The sequence below is a fragment of the Oncorhynchus kisutch genome, linkage group LG25 (assembly GCF_002021735.2).
Source record: "Oncorhynchus kisutch isolate 150728-3 linkage group LG25, Okis_V2, whole genome shotgun sequence".
Lineage (NCBI taxonomy): Eukaryota > Metazoa > Chordata > Actinopteri > Salmoniformes > Salmonidae > Oncorhynchus > Oncorhynchus kisutch.
In genome coordinates this window covers 17,443,481-17,466,506 of record NC_034198.2, presented here as the reverse complement: position 1 = coordinate 17,466,506, position 23,026 = coordinate 17,443,481, and the positions used below count along the sequence as shown (strand labels likewise).

General features: G+C 44.3%; 1 protein-coding gene across 7 annotated transcripts in view; it reads right to left on the bottom strand.

The window, feature by feature from the left end:
- Positions 1–1,935, bottom strand: part of cacna1g (calcium channel, voltage-dependent, T type, alpha 1G subunit) — a 198,029-nt gene extending 196,094 nt beyond the window's left edge. For all 7 annotated transcript variants that reach the window (XM_031804822.1, XM_031804826.1, XM_031804827.1 and 4 more), the window contains exon 1: positions 1,829–1,935. In XM_031804822.1, coding sequence (XP_031660682.1) covers positions 1,829–1,921 — 93 coding nt within the window. In that variant the 5' untranslated portion in view covers positions 1,922–1,935. The remainder of the gene's footprint in view (positions 1–1,828) is intronic.
- Between the last annotated feature and the right edge of the window lie 21,091 nt (positions 1,936–23,026).

The following is a 23,026-nucleotide window of genomic DNA, read 5'->3' as shown; positions in this document are numbered from 1 at the left end:
CTCTCTTTCCCCTCCAGCCATGCTGCCTTTGGTGCAGTATTCAATACACAAAGCAGAGAGAGGACTGACACACACAGACAAACTGCTGCCTATGTAAGTCAACCCACACAGATATGCACCTTGCGAGATACTGTGCAGTGCACACACTCTCTATGCCGGAGGTAGAACGTGTGTTGGAATGATTGAGTGGTTTTGCAGGCAGAAATGGGGAGGTGGGAGTGCATTGAGCATTGAGCCACATTCCGACATGGAACTAGTGACATTTGTCCTGAGGAGCGATAGAGAAGCCTCTATCTCTGCATCAGGAGGAGATGGTAGGACACACACACACACCAAAGCTTCACACACACTCAGACACGTGTACGGGAGAGGAAAGAGAAGCAAATCAAGGTCTTCTGCTGTGTGTCTAAAGAAGGTGTGTGTGTGTGTGTGTGTGTGTGTGTGTGTGTGTGTGTGTGTGTGTGTGTGTGTGTGTGTGTGTGTGTGTGTGTGTGTCCAAGCTGCAGTGTTAGTCTATTGTCACAGGCCTTGTAATAGTCTTGCGTTGTTCCCGGGTTTGACTTGGAGAGATACTCCTGCATGTGTGTGTGAGTGTGCATGTGTGTGTGCGTGTGTGTGTGTGTGTGTGTTTGTGTGTATGTGTGTGTGTATCAGGAGGAGATGGGAGGAGACACACACACACACACCAAAGCTTCACACACACTCAGACACATGTGTGTTTGTGTGTGTGTGTGTGTGTGTGTGTGTGTGTGTGTGTGTATGTGTCTCGGCTACAGATGCTAGCTGACAGTATTTGAACCCTGCGATAATCTCATTCAGAGCTCTGACAGGCAGAATTAGCATACATAGTGGCTATATTTTCATACGAAGAATATTCAGTTGGAATGTTGTTATCTATGTTATTTCAACCAGACACACACACACACACACACACACACACACACACACACACACACACACTTTATTTTTGTTTCAATCACACAGACTCACAATTCTTATTTCAACTACTCATAAGCAATACGTTTTCCCAAAACTCTTAATGATCAATTAAAGGGGAAGTTGAGGCGGAACTAACCAGTCTGTAAGTATTGCTGAGAAAACACTCCGGGTAAGATCATAACTGGAGGTGTGCCCAACAGCAGTGTAAGGCTAGTAGCCAGTCCATCTAATGGACACCTCAGAGTAGAAGTTAAATATGTTGTTCTCCAACAACTCAGTCTGATCATTAGTGTTCTCTTTAAGTTCATTCAGCATTATTAATGTAAACACACACACACACACACAGACAGACACACACACACACACTCACAGACACACACACACACACACAGACACACACAGAGACACACACACACACGCACACACACACACACACACACACACACACCACACACACACACACACACACACACACATGAAAGGGCACACAAATACTCAGAGAACTAGACTTGGCTCAGGAGGCCATGAGGGGAGGGGAGAATATTGTCTCTCGGTGAAGGGTGATAACATGTCTCATAACAGAGAGATGAAGGAAGAGTGAGAGAGAGAGAGAGAGAGAGAGGGGGAGAGGGAGAGACGAAGAAGAAGGGAAACAGAAAGAGAGAGATGGATGGAGAGAACATGTAATGGATGAAAGTGCGTTGAATCTCTAGGCTGCACATGTATCTGCAGTGATAGCATGCACCTCACTGTCTGACATCAGAGAGATGAAGAGAGGGAGAGAGGGAGAAAGAAAGAAAGCGAGAGATAGAGATAGAGAGAGACAGAAAGACAAACCAGACAGAGATAGAGAGCGATGGAGGGGTAAAAGAAGAGATGAAGAACATACCTCCAGGATCTTGCATCGTTCCGACTCACAGTCGTGGTCCTCACAGGGTTGGAACATCCCCAGGGTGACGCAGTTCAACAAGATCACCAGCATGGAGGCTCGTTCAAACCACGTAGAGGATAGGGAGTTAAGGAACACAATGGGGAGGTGCTAGAATCATACACAGCCTTACATAAAATACAAAAGACACAGAAATTAGGGTATGCATTTTGTACTTTGCATTCATTAGGATCCCCATTAGCTCCTGCCAAGGCAGCAGCTACACTTCCTGGAGTCCAAACAGGAATAAAATAATTACATCACAACAAAACAACAGCCTACATCATAAACAAAATAATACAATACATTATTACATTATCACTCAATCACAAATGTACAATTTAAAATGTACAATACTACAATAATACAATATTACACTGTGTGTGTGTGTGTTGAGTGCATGTGTTAGAGTGTGTGCGTATGCGTGTGTTCGTCCGTGAGGTGATGTTTTATCTGATTCTTTTTTTATCTGATTTTACTGCTTGCTTGAGTTACTTGATGTTGAAGAGAGTTCCATGTAGTCATGGCTTTATGTAGTGCTGTGCGTTTCCCAGACTCTGAACTGGACTTAGGAACTTGTGAAGGGACCTCTGGTGACATGTCTCGTGGGGTAACGGTGTCTGGGCTGTGTGTTAGGGACTTGTGAAGGGACCTCTGGTGACATGTCTCGTGGGGTAACTGTGTCTGAGCTGTGTGTTAGGGACTTGTGAAGGGACCTCTGGTGACATGTCTCGTGGGGTAACGGTGTCTGAGCTGTGTGTTAGGGACTTGTGAAGGGACCTCTGGTGACATGTCTCGTGGGGTATGTAACGGTGTCTGAGCTGTGTGTTAGGTGTTTGAACCGACAGCTCAGAGCTTTCAACACGTCAATACATCTCACAAAGACTAGTAGTGGTCGTAGTCCCTCTCTCCTCTACTTTGAGCCAGGAGAGATTGACATTCATGTTTATTGATATTAGCCCTCCGCGTACATTTAAGGGCCAGCCGCCTTGACCATACACATGGCCAGTAGTCCAGGCGTGATAAAACTAAGGCCTGTAGGACTTGTTCTATTGATTGTGATGTCAAGAAAACAGAGCAGTGCTTTTCCAGGACAGACTTCTCCCCCCATCTTAGCTACCGTTGCATCAATATGTTTTGACCATGACAGTTTCCATATATTTAGGACAAACTTATATCTGGCCAAGCATTCTAAAAGTGACTGCATCGTTTTGGTAGTGTTGCAGGGTTTTCATTTGCTGTGGTAGCTGGTGTGTATAATAGTGGGTCATGAGTGTACATAGTAATACATGTGCTACTGAAAATGTATATGGTTATATTACATAGGAACAATGGTCCAACACTAATAGCAATTCGACTATTTTATAACAAATGGATAGCGGTCGCTGTCCACGGTTCTGAAACACCAGTGTGCTGTTGAATTGATGCCTCTTCCTAGACCATGCTGCTATGTGCATAATAGCAAAGTTTCCCAGCATATTGGTGTTGAGAACAATGTGGTGGAGGCAGCAGCGGAGTTAGGAGACGTGAAAATAGCCCTTGCCTTAATTGTCTAAGAAAATTGAGGAGAGAGGAAACCCTTAATTAATTAGGTCTGTAATCAACAACTTAACTGTGCCGGACTTTATATAAATCATCCACATATACTGAACAAAAAATATAAACGCAACATGCAACAATTTCAACGATTTTATTGAGCTACAGTTCATGTAAAGAAATCGGTCAATTTAAACAAATTCCTTAGGCCCTGATCTATGGATTTCACATGACTAGACAGAGGAGCAGCCATGAGTGGGCGAAGGCAGGGCATAGGCCCACACACTGGGGAGCCAGGCCCAACATGTCTGAATTTGTTTTTCGACACAAAAGGGTTTTATTACAGACAGAAATACTCCTCAGTTTCATCAGCTGTCCGGGTGTCTGATCTCAGACGATCCCGCAGGTGAAGAAGCCGGATGTGGAGGCCCTGGGCTGTCGTGGTTACATGTGGTCTGCGGTTGTGAGGCCGGCTGGAGGCCAAATTCTCAAAAACGACGTTGGAGGTGGCTTATGGTAGAGAAATTATCATAAAATTCTCTGGCATCAGCTCTGGTGGACATTCCTGCAGTCAGCATGCCAATTGCACTCTCCCTCAAAACTTAAGACATCTGTGGCATTGTGTCATGTGACAAAACTGCACATTTTAGATTGGCCTTTTATTGCCCCCACCGCAAGATGCACCTGTGTAATGATCATGTTGTTTAATTAGCTTCTTGATATGGTACACTGTCACGGTTGTCGTAAGAACGGGACCAAGGCGCAGCGGATGTTGAGTTCCACATATTTATTTCAAAGTGAAACTTTAAGCATAAACAATAAATCAATAACGAACAATGAAACGTGACTACGTGGTGCACATGCACAACCACAAAACAATATCCCACCAACACAGGTGGAAAACATAGCTACTTAAATATGATCCCCAATTAGAGACAACGATTACCAGCTGCCTCTAATTGTGAATCATACAAAACACCAACATAGAAAATATAAACTAGAACACAACATAGACATTATAAACTGGAATACCGCCTAGTCACGCCCTGACCTACTACACCATAGAGAAACAAGGGCTCTCTATGGTCAGGGCTTAACACACACCTGTCAGTGGATGGATTATCTTGGCAAAGTTGGAGTTGTGCACAAAGTTGGAGAGAAATAAGCTTTTTGTGCATATGGAACACTTCTGGGATCTTTTATTTCAGCTCATGAAACATGGGACCACCACTTTACATGTTGCGTTTATATTTTTGCTCAGTATACAGTACCAGTCAAAAGTTTGGACACATCTACTCATAGCAGAGTTTTTCTTTATTTTTACTATTTTCTTTATTGTAGAATAATAGTGAAGACATCAAACCTATGAAATAGCACATACGGAATCATGTAGTAACCAAATAAGTGTTAAACAAATCAAAATATATTTTATATTTGAGATTCTTTAAAGTAGCAACCATTTGCCATGATGACAGCTTTGCTCATTGTGGTGGTCGCTACAGCAGGGAGGAAAGACAACGGGTGCTAGTCACACAGTCACTTGCTGTAAAGAAATTATTTACACAGTGCAGCAAGTCTGAGCCAGGCACAATAAAATCAATTGCGGTCAGATTCCTTCTAGTCATCCGTGTGTCTTAATTATTTAATCAAAACGTGTGCTTAAAGCATCAGCCAAGCTCAGTGGATATAGCTGATTCGATTAAAACATATAGGATGTGTCTATTCATGGAAAAATACACTTTTAAAATTTCAACCAATTGATTGGTTGAAAGAACAGACGGCTCCTGGTCAACCAAGATTTTTATAGTCGGGAAGAGCCCTAGTGTATCGACACACTGGTACATAAACACACTTTACTGAAGGCTAGCGGTAGGTCAATAGTAAAATTTGAAAAAAGTAAGGGGCCAAGACAGCTACCTTGAGGCATGCCTAACTCGACCTGATTTACATTAGAGAGGCATCCATTAAAGAACACCCTCTGTGTTCTGTTAGGCAACTCTCGATCCACGATATGGCAGAGGATGTAAAGCCATAACACATATGTTTATTCAGCAGCAGACTATGATTTATAATCTCAAAAGCTGCACTGAAGTCTAACAAAACATCTCCCACATTCTTCTTATTATCAACTTATTTCAGCCAATCATCAGTAATTTGTGTCAGTGCTGTACATGTTGAGTGCCCTTCCCTATAAGCAATGTATCTAGTCAAAAAATTTGTTTTCAAAAAGCTTAAAGGAACAAGAACAATCTACACAGATTCAGTGTTGAATAATGACTTGCTCAGATCACTTGAGAGAGAGTGAATGAGAGCGGGCGAGAAAGAGAGAGAGCGGGCGAGAGACAGACAGACAGACTCAGTCAGAGAATCACTTCTAAAAGTAAAGACAGTTTGTTGTATTGGACATATATTTTATTGACCACCTGAGCATTCTGAATCTGGTTAGAGGATGAACTGAAGCCAACGATGTGAGCACAATCAATATGGAAGGTAAACAACCATTTATAAAGACAGACGAACCTGTGCCTGATATAATAAAGACACACCTAAACACGCTGTGAAAGCTACAGATAATAGATCAACACAGTCAGTAACCTCACTTCACCCCAGTTAACTGTGTTAAACACTGACACCGTTTGTCATCCCAGTCTGCGTGCGTGTGCCCTAGCTGTGTTAGGACAAACGACCTGTCATTTTTTAAATCCCATTAGAGAACGCCCAGTCGTCCATCACACCAACCCACAATGCACTGGGGTCAGACTGGGTCCACAGCAGGTGCAGTGCTCGGCGTGGGATGATGAAACTGATCTATAGGCAGTTTTGTGTTTTTCACCTTAATGGTTCAGGCTGGGTTTGAGGGAAGATGAGTTGATCTTAGATTTGGTTCCGATGGGAAACATCTACCTGGAGCGCAGGTCTAAATACGAAAGGAAACACTGTTTTTCCTACATCCAAAGGAAACACTGTTAGTCGCATACACAATGATACACCAAAGGGATTCAATTAAACGCAACACACCAAAGAACAGGAAGAGAGGAAATGCATCATCATCAAACAGGAAACTAAGAACTATAAGAGTGCCTGGCGGCAACAGCCAGTCCTGGTTACCGTAACTGAGGGAAATGCAGAACAAAGAGACTAGACACCCGTGACTGTATTGTTATCATGGTTTGACAAGGAAATTATACTACATCACTCGCTTTATACACACACACACACACACACACACACACACACACACACACACACACAGCAGGTAAATACACACACACACACACACACCAAACTGCAACCCCACGGCAATTCGCTACATCTACGTGGAATACTTTTCATACTTAATAGTTGTAACTTTCTAAACAGAGCAACTTTCCCCTCTTGGGCTAGCGATGGACTGTGTGGTGTCACTATGTCACCACTGGCATCTGGCCTGGTGACTATCTTCATTCATAATGGAAACACTGACAGACAGAGTAGGGACAAATGAATAATGTACACAGATAGATACATTAATACTGGACACACATACACACACTCACATTAATAATGTACATATTGTCTGGCTAATCAGCAGTTGATCAGTGGCGTTGGGTTGACACACAATCATTTCTATTACAGCTCTAACGGTGGACAGACAGAAAGATGGGTAGACCAGCAAACCAACCTACCACATTTTTACAATTCAATAGACACCACCAGAGCAATACAGGTGTATATCACCTTTCACATGCTATCGGAAACGCGGAACATCCAAGTTAAAATTGTGTGTGTAGAGCTTCCTATTGGTTGATTCTGATACTTCCCAAGTGGGAAACTAGGGATCATTTTTTGGCCCCCACCCCCGTCAAAGTTGCCCATCCCTGGTTTCTACGAACGCCCTACTCCACAGTACAGACGTTATACTCACAGAAGAAATGGATCACCGATCAAAATGTTATACAGGGAGGCAGCGAGAGATAAAAGAAGAAAACAAAACATTAAAAATGACTAATCTAATCGATAATTACTTATTAAAAATGGCCCTTCCCTCCTCCCTTCCCTCCCTCCCTTCGTTACTCCCCCTCTTCAGTTTCGGATTCGTAATTAAACAGAAAAGTGTGTGTGTGCTGGAGAATGACACACACACAGAGAAACACCTTGTTGGTGTCAGCACATAAACAATTGATGAAGCCCTGAGGGATGGTTTCAATTAGATCAGACACACAGGGATATGCTCTGTCAAAAACCCTCTCTGACGGCAAGAGCTGTCACCACACACACACACACACACACACACACACACACACACACACACACACAGCCTCGTCAGAGAAAGCAGGATCAAACATTCGTCAACACCTTCCAGTGTATTCTTGTACAGCATCCTTCCCTCATCGGGGTCCCCTCACACACACACACACACACACACCTTTCTCAAAGCCAATGCCTAGTCCTTCAATGAGGGGGAAACCATTTTAAAGTCCTTAATGTCCTTCCTTCCATCCATCTCTCCTTCCTTCCCTCTCTAATGATAGAACTCACACACTAGGACACAAACAACAAGTCCATACATTCCTGAGAAACAACAGAGAGATGGAGGGAGTGAGAGAGGAAAAAAAGAGAGAGGGAGAAGGAAAGAACGATAGAGCAAGAGAGAGAGAAACATGACTATAGAATGTGATGGAGAAGAAACTTTAGATGAAGGGTTTGGGTAAACTTTCATATCACTAGGGGTGAAATGCTGTTTTCACTCACAGTGTTGTTCTTTCTCTGTGCATGAGTTCTCATAAACGCACTTCTTCCATAAACAACAACAAAAAAAGCCCTCGCTCAGTCAGCTCTATCATTTAAACATTTTATTCTGACAGACTTTAGTCAGTGTCAAGCCTTCCTTAGCTGTTCAAAAGGAGACTACTCTCTTTCACTCATCTTGTTGTTTCTCTCTCTTCTTCAATCTCAATATGTTTTTCTCTCAGTTTAGAGTGGTCATGTTTGATTCAGGATCAGAGTACTTCACGCTGCAAGACTACAGTTATCTCCTCAAAAAGAAACATGGACTTTTCTCTCCCCTCTCTCCTCCCTTTTCGCTCTCTCTCTCTCTCTCTCTCTCTCTCTCTTCTGTCTACCTATCCCCAGGCTCTTCTCACTATCCTCCCTCACACCTCACCCTATTTTCTCATCTGTCCCCTCTTTGAACGAGTCAGTGAAAACATGACATCATCCCCTGGTTTGACGGACAGGTGGGGAGGAGACAAGTGTGGTGACATTCAATAGCCAATCCGTGTGAATAGCCGGAACCACTGGGCTGTGAAGTCACGACACATTGGGTACACTTTTTAAAAACCTGTGTCTGTCTGTCTAGAACTTCCTGAAAAGGGCAGGCTGGGAGTTTGGGTTGGAACATGGGTGGAGGAGAGAAATGAAAGCAGTAGACTGTATCACATGGAGGAGATGAAAGGAGAGGAGAGGAGAGGAGAGGAGAGGAGAGGAGAGGAGAGGAGAGGAGAGGAGAGGAGAGGAGAGGAGAGGAGAGGAGAGGAGAGGAGAGGAGAGGAGAGGAGAGGAGAGGAGAGGAGAGGAGAGGAGAGGAGAGGAGAGGAGAGGAGAGGAGAGGAGAGGAGAGGAGAGGAGAGGAGAGGAGGAAGGGAGGGATGGTATGTATATATGGAGAGAGAAGGGGAGCGAGGAAGAGGGAGATGTGACTAGAGAGAGGCCCTGTTCACATTCAATCCCTCAGAAAGTGATAGGAGGAGAAAGAGATGGGGAGAGGAGAGGTAGAGAGAGATTGGGAGAGGAGAGGCAGAGAGGGAGCGGGGAGAGAGGGATGGGGAAAGGCAGAGAGGGAAGAGGAGAGAACTACGAGAGGTGGCAAATGAGGATTTAGTGTTTTGTCACCTTTGTTTCTCAGAGAGAGGAGTTAGAATGAAATCGTGGAACTGTGGTTTAATTGGAGCTGTTCACAGTCTAATGTTTCTGGACAGGAAATCGTTGCCGAGGCGATTACAAAATGGCCTCCGAAAACAGTCAAGAGGGCTGCTGCCATCGCTCTCTTTAATATATCTTCTCTCTCTGTCTGTATCGCTCTCTCTCTCTTTCTCTCTCTCTGATATAGTATAGTATGCAGTATGTATGCACATTCTGTACCTCAGAGGCCAAACTTCTCAAAGCTTCAGAAACACACACCTTAAACCCGCAGGTAGAACTGCAGGGAAAAGTTCCTGAAAAGGCCAGAAACAACCTCTCCCCGCACATACCCTTATCTCTTCCCCTCCCTACCTCTCCTTTCCTCCCTCTCCACCCCTTCTACGCCGCTCAAAACTTCTCAAAGCTCTCTCACATCTCTCTCTCAAACATTTTCTCACACTTTCTGTCTCCGCCAGCGTCTCCCCATCTTTTTGTGAAGGGATTGACAGAGATGAACCCGCTTGGGGGAAAGCTGTGAACGTGTCAGAATGAAAAGAGAGATAGAAGAGAGAGGAGAGAAAAGGAAGGCGGGAGTATTCTCATGAAAGATTTACTGTGCGTGTGTGTGTGTGTGTGTGTGTGTGTGTGTGTGTGTGTGTGTGTGTGTGTGTGTGTGTGTGTGTGTGTGTGTGTGTGTGTGTGTGTGTGTGTGTGTGTGTGTGTGTGTGTGTGTGTGTGTGTGTAAAAGAGAAAGAGACAGGTGCAGACCTCAATGTTAAACACACAGGACAAAGTGTAAGAAGTTGTAACTTTGAAGTTCTCTGATGTCCGCACTGCTATGTGCTACATCATTAAATCTCTCTCTTCAAACACGGTTTTCAAACATACTATTTTAGACGCTCTGCTTTCCTCATTCCAGACGGACAGCTAGTTCACCCCTGGAATGCTCTCTGGAGAGGAAGTCGACTGAGAGGAAGTTCGACGACCTACCTCTCGAGAGGTGAGGAACATCGAACTGCAGTCGATTTTATTCCACACTCGCATCACCACGTTACCATTCAGTGTATATGCATGCTGTGTTTTAGAGTGTTATGGAAAGCAGTGTCGTTACTATAGCGTCGAAGAGGCGCCGTAAATGAGCAAGTCACTGTGCACCTGGACCCAGTCTCAGATAATCCAGCATGGTCACACATTATAATCTGCTATTCTCTCCCTCCTCTGCCTCTTCGCTTCTCCCGGTCCTCCTCTCAACAGAACAAAGTCACCCACCTGTGCTTCTATGCTCTGTGCTTTAAGGGTAAATACCCAATGTTACGCCATAAAGCCAGACAATGGCTGAGTCCATGTAACTAATAGTCCCATCATCTCCAGTGCCTTAAATAGCCTGGTGCGCCCAACCGTGCAGTCGCTCTCTCTTTGTCTCTCTCTTTACATCCGTGCAGTCTCACTCTTCTTCTCTCCTCACTTAAAGAAGCGTTACACGGTGGACAAACATTGAGTTCATTATTTGAGTTTATTATTTTTTTCTCTCACCCTGATTTGCCTCCTGTTTTAGGATTGTTGGAGCTATGTGGAATTACAGTTTGACTGCAGCCCAGCCAGGCTAAATTGAAGTGACGTATAGTAGTGTACCAACAGGACAGCATGGCCTTATCGTCAAGGTGATTGACTCCACGGTGGTAGAGATGTGACTGTGCAGGAGACCTTGGGATGCTCAGCTGAGTCCAGGACTCCGGAAACAGCATTTCTTAGCAACCGACAGTCCGCAGCAGAGGTGTGTGTGTGTCCGTGTGCCTATCTGTCTGGACATCTGTAAGATAGGGTGGGTAAACCCAAGAGAGAACAGGGGAGATATTATTTTTGGGATGGGGGATACCTGGTTAGTTGCACAACTGAATGCATTCAACCAAAATGTGTCTTCCACATTTTACCCAACCCCTCTGAATCAGAGTGTGTGTGGGGGGGGGGGGGGGGGGGGGGTTGCCTTAACAACCACATCATTGGTGCCCAAAGAGCAATAGTTTTATGGGGGTTAACTGCCTTGCTCAAAGGCTGAACAGCAGATTTGTCCACCTTGTATGCTCAGGGATTGGAACCAGCAACCTTTCGGTTACTGGAACAACGCTCTTAACCACTAGGCTACCTGCCGCCATGTTCTGACTGGATGTGAGCAAACAGCTCTCTCCAGCTCTCAGGATATGGTCATGTATTTATTTAGTAAAGGTTTAATATCTCAGGTAAATAGTAAAGTCTTTATATGTTCAATTCCATTTCTAACGATTTTTCACTGAAAATGTATGCTGCCAAACAAAAATCCTCTAGTTTAACACTAAAGCAGCTCGGAATTAAAGCAAAAAAAAGTACTTTTTTTTTTGTCTTCCCCGCTTCCGTTCTAGACTTTTCCAAAATAAGTCCATATAACACAGTGTCGGTGTTAGAATCTTAATATCACAAACACAACTGCAGTTATAACCAGTTTTAGGAGGGCATGTCATTTTGTGAATGGTTTTCCCCCCATTGCCCATCCTTCTCCTGACAGTTGAATGTGCAGTGCTCAGCTGACAGTCACCCCGATAGTAGTTTAGATTCCTCGAAACGGAACCTAAACTATACCGAAACAAATTTCACACGTACAACAACAGATTAAATAAATTAACTAAAATATGATGGGTGAGAAAGGGGATGAAGATGAGTGAGGGGAAGCGAACAATGTAGAATTATGCAAATCACCAATTGTGAATTAAAAACAAGAGTCGGCCATTCTACTGTATTGATCTCAAAACAGTGTACCCTATATCCATAGGAGGAAATCCCAGGGGGGACGGAGGGGGACACGACCCCCCCACCCTGGGAAAAATATGATTTGTCCCCCCAATATATCACTGTAAACATAACTATGTAATTTCAATAATATTAATAATACGCAATGAAAGCACTTGTGCTGATTATAGACACTTAATAGCGTGTTTTTAAGTTTCAAAAGATTGCGATCCCCCGCCCTTTGCCTCACAATGGTTTGATCCACTGCCAGTTCCTTATCTGGCAGGTAACAGAGGGTTCGTATCTACTGTCTGAAAGGCACTCAATGCACGTAACTGACGTGAGGTTAATCCAGTCAATCGCGCCAAAGCAATGTTTTTTTTATTTTTTTATTTTATGTTGGCAGGGTTTACACACACACTAGCTGAATTTGCAGAGCTAGCGGGCAAACATTGACTATCAAGCTACCTAGTACCTATTCCATTTATGTGGCGTCGTCAAAGATGGAATCTTTGCTATCGTCAGTTTATTCCAAGATCAGTATGCAGCTGTAGTGCTTCAAAGTCCCTGTGATAAGGTTAGCGATAAACTGAACTCCCAACTGAACAGAACTACACTCTCTTCTACCATTGTCTTAAATATCTTTAATGGTCTCGTTGCAAAAACTAAATTGTCGCTATGGGACTTTGAAGCCCGTGTGCTGATCTTGGAGTAAACTGACAATAGCAAAGATTATAGCAAACACCACAGAAGTGGAATTGGTGTTCGCTAGCTTTGCAAATTGAGCTATTGTTGGAAGCCAGCAAATATGAAACAAACTATATTAATATGACTAAAGGTTGCAGCATATGTTGGGGCGGCAGGGTAGCCTAGTGGTTAGAGCGTTGGACTAGTAACCGGAAGGTTGCAAGTTCAAACCCCCGAGCTGACAAGGTACAAATCTGTTGTTCTGCCCCTGAACAGGCAGTTAACCCACTGTTCCTAGGCTGTCATTGTAAATAAGAATATGTTCTTAACTAACTTGCCTAGTTAAATAAAGGATTTAAAAATTTTTTTGTGTAAATGGTGAACTCATACAGCTGTCAACTCTTGTCACTGCAATCCGTTTCACATTTGCTAGCTACCTTTTAGATCGAAGCCCATATAGAATGATAGAAGCACATCTCATTTTGCACATCTACTGTGTGTGTGCGCACGTGTGTGTGTGTGTGTGTTTGTGCAGCTAGCCAGCCAGCCAGGTAGAAAAATGTCAGAAAAAAGTAAAAAGACAGTATTTTTCAGTGCACCAAAACGCAAAGCAAGAACCCTAGTAGCCTAAGACTAGTTGATAAAATGTTCATTAGAAAGAAGTGAAATGCTAATGGAAATGTTTCACAATGATGTCATTAGGAAGATCAGGCAACAGAGGGCACACAGACAGCAGAGCTGGGGACAGATGGGCAGGGAGTCTCAGGTAAGTTTGTTGAGTCTTTGGCAACATTATGAAAGGTTCTACATTTGCAAAATAGGGACATAATTGGAAAATGCCATGGATACCCCCACTCTCAACATAAACTGGTGACTGAACTAAGATTTGTTTAAGGCAATGGTGTTGCTGTTGTGATTAATTGTGTAATTTTGGGTACTTGCTTTTGGCAAACACCTTGTTTATTTTCTAGGAGACAGACTGTGAGGCAGTGAGGGTGGTGAAAGGGAAAGAGCCAAGGAGAGAGACTTCAGAGGACAGTGTCACAGCCACGGCAGGACCAGGTGTCAACCTTGTTGCCAGCAGCACCAGTATAGGGGACAGTGGCACAGCCACGGCAGGACCAGGTGTCAACCTTGTTGCCAGCAGCACCAGTATAGGGGACAGTGGCACAGCCACGGCAGGACCAGGTGTCAACCTTGTTGCCAGCAGCACCAGTATAGGGGACAGTGGCACAGCATTGTCCAGTTACCTCAGTGATGGCACTAAACCATATCAGCCACACACACAATTTATAGAACCGCAAACTCTTGCCAACAGACTGTTGAGGTTTCAAGAGAGATGGTTTGGCAATTTCCCCTGGCTATATTATAATCCATCAATAAAAGGAGTGTTGTTTTCACTGTAGTCAAGGGTTTTCAAGCCAGCCATCTATTGGCCAAAGAGCGGATGCTGCCTTCATTAGTGCAGGATTTAGGAACTGGAGAAAAGCCATTGTAAAATTCACAGCACATCAAAACTGCCAAACTCACCGCCACTGTGTAACTATAACAGCACATCAGCTGAATCCAATCCGTGTCCAGTTATCCAGCGCGTGGGGTAAACAGCAGAAATGACGAAAGCTACCTTGCACTGTTTGAGAAAGCAACAACATTGATTGAATCTATTGAGACAAACTCAAGACGATTTACTGGCAAATCAGTGGATCACTATAGGTCAGAATTTTTTTAAGTGTTGGATGTTATGGAGGTTCAGTTTGGCGACCGTTTTGACCAGGACAGTCTAAACATTCTGTAAAAGTTGGAAAGAGTGCTTCTCATGGGGGAGTTGGATGAGTCTCTAGATCAGTACCCTGAGCTGAACATAGATTCTCTTTCAGTTCAGTTGCCTCTCTTTCGCAACAAATACCCCTGTAGCAGCAGTTGAGAGGCAGCAGAGGTCCTCAGGAGGCTTCCAGTGGAGGTGCGGGGCTTCCAGTGGAGGTGCGGGGGTTGGTTGACCAAGTTGAGGTGCTGATCAGAATTTCGTCTGTAATGTACATAAAGACAGGCTGGACAGTCTTGAAGAAAAATATCTGTCAGCAATTTGTTGGATCCATTGAAACCCTCAAACATTTTGTTCAGTAGTGTGTATAGTGTGTATAGCAGTGGTTCTCAACCTTTTTTGAGTACTGGAACCCCTGCATATTTTGAGGAAAGGCAGGCAAGGTTTTGAGTGGTCCTCAGGGACCTCCACCCCCTCTATATTATATGTAAAGTTAGTGGAATCCTTGTGCCTATGAATACATTCATTACACTTTTTTATTTCATGGCCCCCTTGCCATTACACCAGGGACCGCTAGGGGTCTACCCTGTTTGAGAACCCCTGGTGTATAGTATGAGATTTGTTATTTTGTTTTTAGTACATGACAGTACACTTACTAATGATTTATTTAATTTAATTTAAAATTGCATACTTTGTGTGACATACTTGTCCATAGCTGTTGTTTGAAGAGTTGAGACACTGAACAATTACTAAGTATTTCTGAAGGATATTTTGGTTGATTTGTTTGGGTTTTTCATTGAAGTAGTTATCTTGCTTTTGGAACTGTACTTATTCTGAGCGTTTTTGTTCTTGTAAAGATGTTGTAATAGACTCAAACCAGTGGTACATATTTAATGACTATAAATGAATCAGAAAAAGTTCAATAAAAAGGTCAGTTCAGTGCGTGGACCAACTTTGTGATGGTTCTCAATGGAGATTCTTTGAGATGAGATCGCACCATGTTCATTGTATTTATGAAACCTGCAACTCATACAGTGTACAGTACCATTACCGCCTACAGGCCTTGCTTGGTATTGCTGGTTGTAAATACAAATACCTGCATACATACTGGACTGATAAGGAACACTGCTATAACTATTATTAGTAGTAGTATTATAATGATTTAAACATTTTAACAAGTTGGGACAACCCTTCATTTAACTACTGTACCTATCAATTATCCAGTAGTGGTAATTATGGTTCCTCAATATACATTTAACATATTACAACGCAGGCTATGTGTTACAGCACTGCTTTTGGTGTCCCCCTCAGGAATTGCTCGAGACAATTTCATGTAATTGTCCCCTCCAAAGTTGATATCAGATTTTCACCCCTGCCTATATCAGTCCAATGAATCCTGTCTTATCAGTCTACTCTAGGCCAGTGGTTTCCATTCCAGGGGTACTAGGACACCCGGGGGTACTTGGCCTATCCACCACAGAGAAGACTCATGAGATACTGGTAAAATGTACATGGGGGGGGGGGTATTTCAGGGGTACTCTGGACAGAGCAAAACTCAGTTGGTGGTACAGGAACCGTGAAAAGGTTGGGAACCACTGGTCTAGGCTACCCAGTGAGAACGTAAGTAATTGTACATGCTGATCCACATCGGACATCGGGTGAAGACTGTTGGAGACTGTGGTGATGAGGCTTGTGGAACCTTAAGTCGGGGAGAAATGTCACCATGGACAATTTCTTTGCATTACTGTCATTGGCCGGCACAATGAACAAAGTGAGTAGGGAAATCCCTCCGTCTAAGCAAAGGCACAACGGTGCTGAAGATAACAAGATGACGGGGAAACAATAAAGAGAGAACCGGAGACTATTACACACTACAACCAAACAAAGGTACACTACATGACCAAAAGTGTGTGGACCCCTGAACATCTCATTCCAAAATCATGGGCATTAATACGTAGTTGGTCCCCTCTTTGCTGCTACAACAGCCTCCACTCTTCTGGGAAGGCTTTCCACAAGATGCTGAAACATTGCTGCGGAGACTTGCTTCTATTCAACCACAAGAGCATTAGTGAGATTGGGCACTGATGTTGGGCGATCAGGCCTGGCTCGCAGTCGGCATTCCAATTCATCCCAAAGGTGTTCGATGAGCTTAAGGTCAGGGCTCTTTGAAGGCCAGTCAAGTTCTTCCACACCGATCTCGACAAACCATTTCTGTATGGACCTTGCTTTGTGCACAAGGGCATTGTCCTGCAGAAACAGGTAAGGGCCTTCCCCAAACTGTAGCCACAAAGTTGGAAGCACAGAATCGTCTAGAATGGTATGCTGTAGCGTTAAGGTTTCCCTTCACTGGAACTAAGGGGCTTATCCCGAACCATGAAAAACATCTCCAGACCATTATTCCTCCTCCACCAAACTTTACAGGTGGCACTATGCATTCGGGCAGGTATTGTTCTCCTGGCATCCGCCAAACTCAGATTCATCCATCGGACTGCCAGATGGTGAAGTGTGATTCATCACCCCAGAGTCCAATGGCGGCGAGCTTTACACCACGCCAGCCGACGCTTGGCATTGCGCATGGTGATCTTAGGCTTGTGCGCGGCTGCTCAGCTCAACCCATTTCAAAATGCTCAACCCATTTCAAAAAGCTCCCAACGAACAGTTATTGTGCGGACGTTGCTTCCAGAGGCAGTTTGGAACTCGGTAGTGAGTGTTACAACTGAAGACAGACGATTTTTACGCGCTATGCGCTTCCATTCTGTGAGCTTGTGTGGCCTACCACTTCGCGGCTGAGCCATAGTTGCTCCTAGACGTTTCTACTTCCCAATAACAGCACTTACAGTTGACAAGGGCAGCTCTAGCAAGGCAGAAAACTGACTTGCTGGAAAGGTAGCATCTAATGACAGTGCAAAATTGAATGTCAGTGAGGTATTCAGTAAGGCCATTCTACTGCCAATGTCTGTCTATGGAGATTATATATACTGTATATAGTGCCGTGAAAAAGAATTTGTCCCCTTTCTGATTTTCTCAATTTTCTAAATGTTTGATACTGAACGTTATCAGATCTTCAACCAAAAGCTATTATTAGATAAAGGGAACCTGAGTTGACAAATAAACTAAATTGATACTTACTTTACATATTTAATGATTCAAAAAAATGTATGGAACACCCAATTCCCCTGTGTGAAAAAAATGTATTGCCCCTTTACACTCAATAATTGGTTGTGCCGTCTTTAGCTGCAATGACTGCATCCGAATGCTTCCTGTAGCTGTTGATCAGTCTCTTACATCACTGTGGAGGGATTTTGGCCCACTTTTGCATGCAGAACTGCTTTAACTCAGCAACATTTTGGGGTTTTCAAGCATTTACTGCTTGTTTCCAAGTCCTGCCACATCTCAATTGGGGTTAAGTCCGGACTTTGACATTCAAAATCTTCAAATGTGTTGCTTTTGAACCATTTTCATTTAGACTTGATCCTTGTGTGTTTTGGATCATTGTCTTGCTGCATGACACAGTTTCGCTTCAGCTTCAGCTCAAAAACGGGCGGCCTGACATTCTGTAGAATTATCTGATACAGAGCCGAATTCATGCTTCCTTCTATTAAGGCAAGATGTCTAGGTACTGAGGTAGCAAAGCATCCCCAAACCATCCCACAACCCCCACCATGCTTGACAGTCGGTACAAGGTTCTTACAGTGGAATGCAGAGTTTGGTTTTTGCTGGCTGCTTTTCCTTCACTCTGCGGTCCAACTCATCCCAAGCCATCTCAATTGGGTTGAGGTCGGTGATTGTGGAGGCCAGGTCATCTGATGCAGCACTCCATCACTCTCCTTCTTAGTCAAATAGCCCTTACACAGCTTGGAGATGTGTTGGCTCCTAGTCCTGTTGAAAAACAAATGATAGTCCCACTAAGTGCAAACCAGATGGGATGGCATATCGCTGCAGAATGCTGTGGTAGCCATGCTGGTTAAGTGTGCCTTGAATTCTAAATAAATCAGTGTCACCAGCAAAGCACATCCACACCATCACACCTCCTCCATGCTTCACGATGGGAACCACACATGCGATACCCTCCGTTCACCTACGCTGCGTCTCACAAAGACACAGCCTGTTGGAACCAAAAATCTCAAATTTTGACTCAAAAAACCAAAGGGCAGATTTCCACCGGTCTAATGTCCATTCTCATTTTCTTCTTCTTATTGATGTCCTTTAGTAGTGGTTTCTTCTTCGACCACGAAGGCCTGATTCGTCTCCTCTGAACAGTTGATGTTGAAATGTGTCTGTTACTAGAACTATGCGAAGCATTTATTTGGGCTGCAATCTGAGGTGCAGTTAATTCTAATGAACTTATCCTCTGCAGCAGAGGTAACTCTGGGTCTTCCTTTCCTGTGGTGGTCCTCATGAGAGACATCATAGGCTTGATGGTTTTTGCGACTGCACTTGAAGATACTTTAGAAGTTATTGATTTTCCATATTGACTGACCTCAATGCCTTAAAGTAATGATGGACTGTCATTTCTCTTTGCTTATTTGAGTTTTTCTTACCATAATAAGGACTCGGTCTTTTACCAAATAGGACTATCTTCTTTGTACCACCCTTACCTTGTCACAACACAACTGATTGGCACAAACGCATTAAGAAGTTAAGAAATTCCCAAAATTAACTTTTAACAAGGCACACCTGTTAATTGAAATGGATTCCAGGTGACCACCTCATGAAGCTGGTTGAGAGAATGCCAAGAGTGTGCAAAGCTGTCAAGGCAAAGGGTGGCTACTTTGAAGAATCTAAAATGTAAAATATATTTTGGCATACAATGTCATTCTAGACGAGCCCTGACCACAACCCATCGAACACCTTTGGGATGAATTGGAACACAGACTGCGAGCCAGGCCTAATCGCCAACATCAGTACCCAACCTCACTAATGCACTTGTGGCTGAATGGATGCAAGTCCCAGCAGCAATGTTCCAATATCTAGTTGACAGCCTTCCCAGAAGAGTGGAGGCTGTTATAGCAGCGAAAGGGGGACCAACTCCATATTAATGCCAATGATTTTGGAATGAGATGTTTGTTTGTTTCACACTATTTTGGTTACTACCTGATTCCATATGTGTTATTTCATAGTTTTGATGTCTTCACTATTATTCTACAATATAGAAAAACCCTGGAATGAGTAGGTGTGTCCAAACTTTTGACTGGTGCTGTATATATCTGGGAGAAAGCAAAAAAAATCAAAAATGCTATTCTATTCTCTTCAATTTAAAAAGTTTTGTGACGGCTTAATGTATCACTAAAAAAAACTTTTCACACCGTCCCTTGACAAAATCATTCATAATATGTTTTCCAAATTCGTAGGCTAAGAAGACATGTTTGTGTAGAGTGGAAAGGTAGCTGTGCCAATGCAAATGTACATAATCACCGCAGTGCAGTATACAGTAGAGATATACAGTGTACATCTTACAGTAGGGTAAGATTATGGCCGTATCAATAATACATGGTACTTAAAGATTCATGTTGTGGCTCATGGAAATGTTACCTAGTGCAATTCTTAGGTGATCTCTCTCTCTCTCCTACAGAGAAAAGCAGAGAGAGCACAGAGAGAAAATGCTTCGGTAAGGGGGATGAGCTGGTGAAAATGCGGTGTTATGCTCTCTGCATAAGATGTTTTTAAGAATGACTGTACCTGAAAAGGGTATACATAATATATATATATATATATATATATATATATATATATATATATATAAGGGGGATGATTTATATATATATATATATATATATAATCTACTGATTTTTTCAATAAAAAATGTACATTTCAGCCTTTTCGATGATAGGCCCACTATGATATGCTGCATGGCAAATACCCTGTTATATATTGTCCTTTCCATGCACTCCCAATTGACACATTCATTAGTTTTATTTCACCTTTATTTCACTAGGCAAGTCAGTTAAGAGCAAATTCTTATTTACGAGGACTGTTCACCCCGGCCAAACCTGGATGACGCTGGGCCAATTGTGCGCCGCCCAATCACGGCCGGTTGTGATACAGCCTGGAATTGAACCAGGGTCTGTAGGTACGCCTCTAGCACTGAGATGCAGTGCCTTAGACCACTGCGCCACTCGGAGGCCAAAAGGAGCACGTTAAGAGCCAAGATCACAACCCCTACTCAAGTGCAGGTGTAGAATTTTAATTTGTGCCCGTTTGCTACAGTAGGAAAATGATGGACATTTTTTTGGAAGGGAAAATCAAGTCTGAATTTTGTGGAAGCCTTTTTAAACTTTAAATACACCACAAGTTTGACATGTCCTGCATTGCATGAAAGTTCCCCTGCAAGAGGGTGATCTAATTATTTGTAGCATTCGACAACATGGTCCTAAAACTATCTGACCACAAATCAACCACAAATCAATCACTTTAAAGCTACTTGCAGTCGGTCATAATGAGTTCTGAGAACTGTCTAATAGCACTTACAGCCTTACTCAGAGCACTTCGATCACACTTCACACTGTAGTGTGCACCCTAATACCTTCATAATCAAGAGTACACAGAGAGCTTACATATGTATAGGGTTCTATTATAATAACGCAGATCAACTGGTACACACACACCAAAACAGTCATTCACAGCATGTGTGCTGGCTCCTTCAGAACGCACCATTTGGTCAACACTTAACAAAATTATTTCACACCGAGACACACCGAGACACAGACACACACACCAGTGTCACGGTACTTAAAGAGCACTAGGAGACATCAACACCCTGCTAACACCATACTTAAATAACCCATGGACACACCAAAAAAAAAAAAACGCTGCCCAGCACCTCTCTGTCAATTAGGATGACAGATGTGGTGTTACTTTCTCTGTGACAGACACTCTGCTGCCAATATAGAACCCAGAGACAACTGCCAACCCACAGGAACAGATATGTGTGTGTGTGTGTGTGTGTGTGTGTGTGTGTGTGTGTGTGTGTGTGTGTGTGTGTGTGTGTGTGTGTGTGTGTGTGTGTGTGTGTGTGTGTGTGTGTGTGCATGCGTGTGTGCCCAAACCTCATCCTAACTCCCCCACAAAGCCCCCAGTGGACCAGTCCACCCACACTACTGACACTGCTGAGGACAAGGAGGGAGGAAATAGAAAACGTCATAAAGAGGAAATAGAGAAGACGCAGAAAAACATTGAGGAGGAATCAGAGACAAAGAGGGAGCAAGGGTCATCAGAGAGAGAAAGAGGAGGAAAAGACAGAAAGAGTAAAATATTTGATCTGAATGCCATGTCCATCTTTAATGCAGAAAATAAATTCTCCCTCCCTCTAGCCATCCCTCTCTCTCTCCCTCTCTCCCTCCCTCTAGCCATCACTCTTTCTCTCCCTCTAGCCATCCCTCTCTCCCTCCTTCTAGCCATCCCTCTCTCCCTCCCTCTAGCCAGCCCTCTCTCCCTCCCTCTAGCCATACCTCTCTCTCTCTCTCCCTCCCTCTTTCCCTCCCTCTAGCCATCCCTCTCTCCCTCTATCCATCCATCTCTCCCACCCTCTAGCCATCCATCTCTCCCTCCCTCTAGCCATCCCTCTCTCCCTCTAGCCAGCCCTCTCTCCCTCCCTCTAGCCATACCTCTCTCCCTCTCTCCCTCCCTCTAGCCATCCCTCTTTCTCTCCCTCTAGCCATCCATCTCTCCCACCCTCTAGCCATCCCTCCCTCCCTCTAGCCATCCCTCTTTCCCTCCCTCTAGCCATCCCTCCCTCCCTCTAGCCAGCCCTCTCTCCCTCCCTCTAGACATCCCTCTCTCCCTCCCTCTAGCAGGCCCTCTCTCCCTCCCTCTTTCCCTCCCTCTAGCCATCCCTCTTTCCCTCCCTCTAGCCATCCCTCTTTCCCTCCCTCTAGCCATCCCTCTCGCCCTGCCTCTAGCCATCCCATTCTCTCTCCCTCCCTCTCTCCCTCCCTCTAGCCATCCCTCTCTCCCTCCCTCTAGCCAGCCCTCTCTCCCTCCCTCTAGCCATCCTTCTAGCCATCCCTCTCTCCCTCCCTCTAGCCAGCCTTCTCTCCCTCCCTCTAGCCATCCCTCTCTCCCTCCCTCTTTCCCTCCCTCTAGCCATTCCTCTTTCCCTCCCTCTAGCCATCCCTCTTCCCCCCCCCCCTCTAGCCATCCCTCTCTCTCTCCCTCTAGCCATCCCTCTCTCCCTCTCTCCCTCTCTCTAGCCATCCCTCTTTCCCTCCCTCTCTCCCCCCTCTAGCCATCCCTCTCTCTCTCTCCCTCTAGCCATCCCTCTTTCCCTCCCTCTAGCCATCCCTCTCTCCCTCCCTCTAGCCAGCCTTCTCTCCCTCCCTCTAGCCATCCCTCTCTCCTCCCTCTAGCCATTCCTCTTTCCCTCCCTCTAGCCATCCCTCCCTCCCTCTAGCCATACCTCTCTCCCTCCCTCTCTCCCTCTCTCTAGCCATCCCTCTTTCCCTCCCTCTCTCCCCCCCTCTAGCCATCCCTCTCTCTCTCCCTCTAGCCATCCCTCTTTCCCTCCCTCTAGCCAGCCCTCTCTCCCTCCCTCTAGC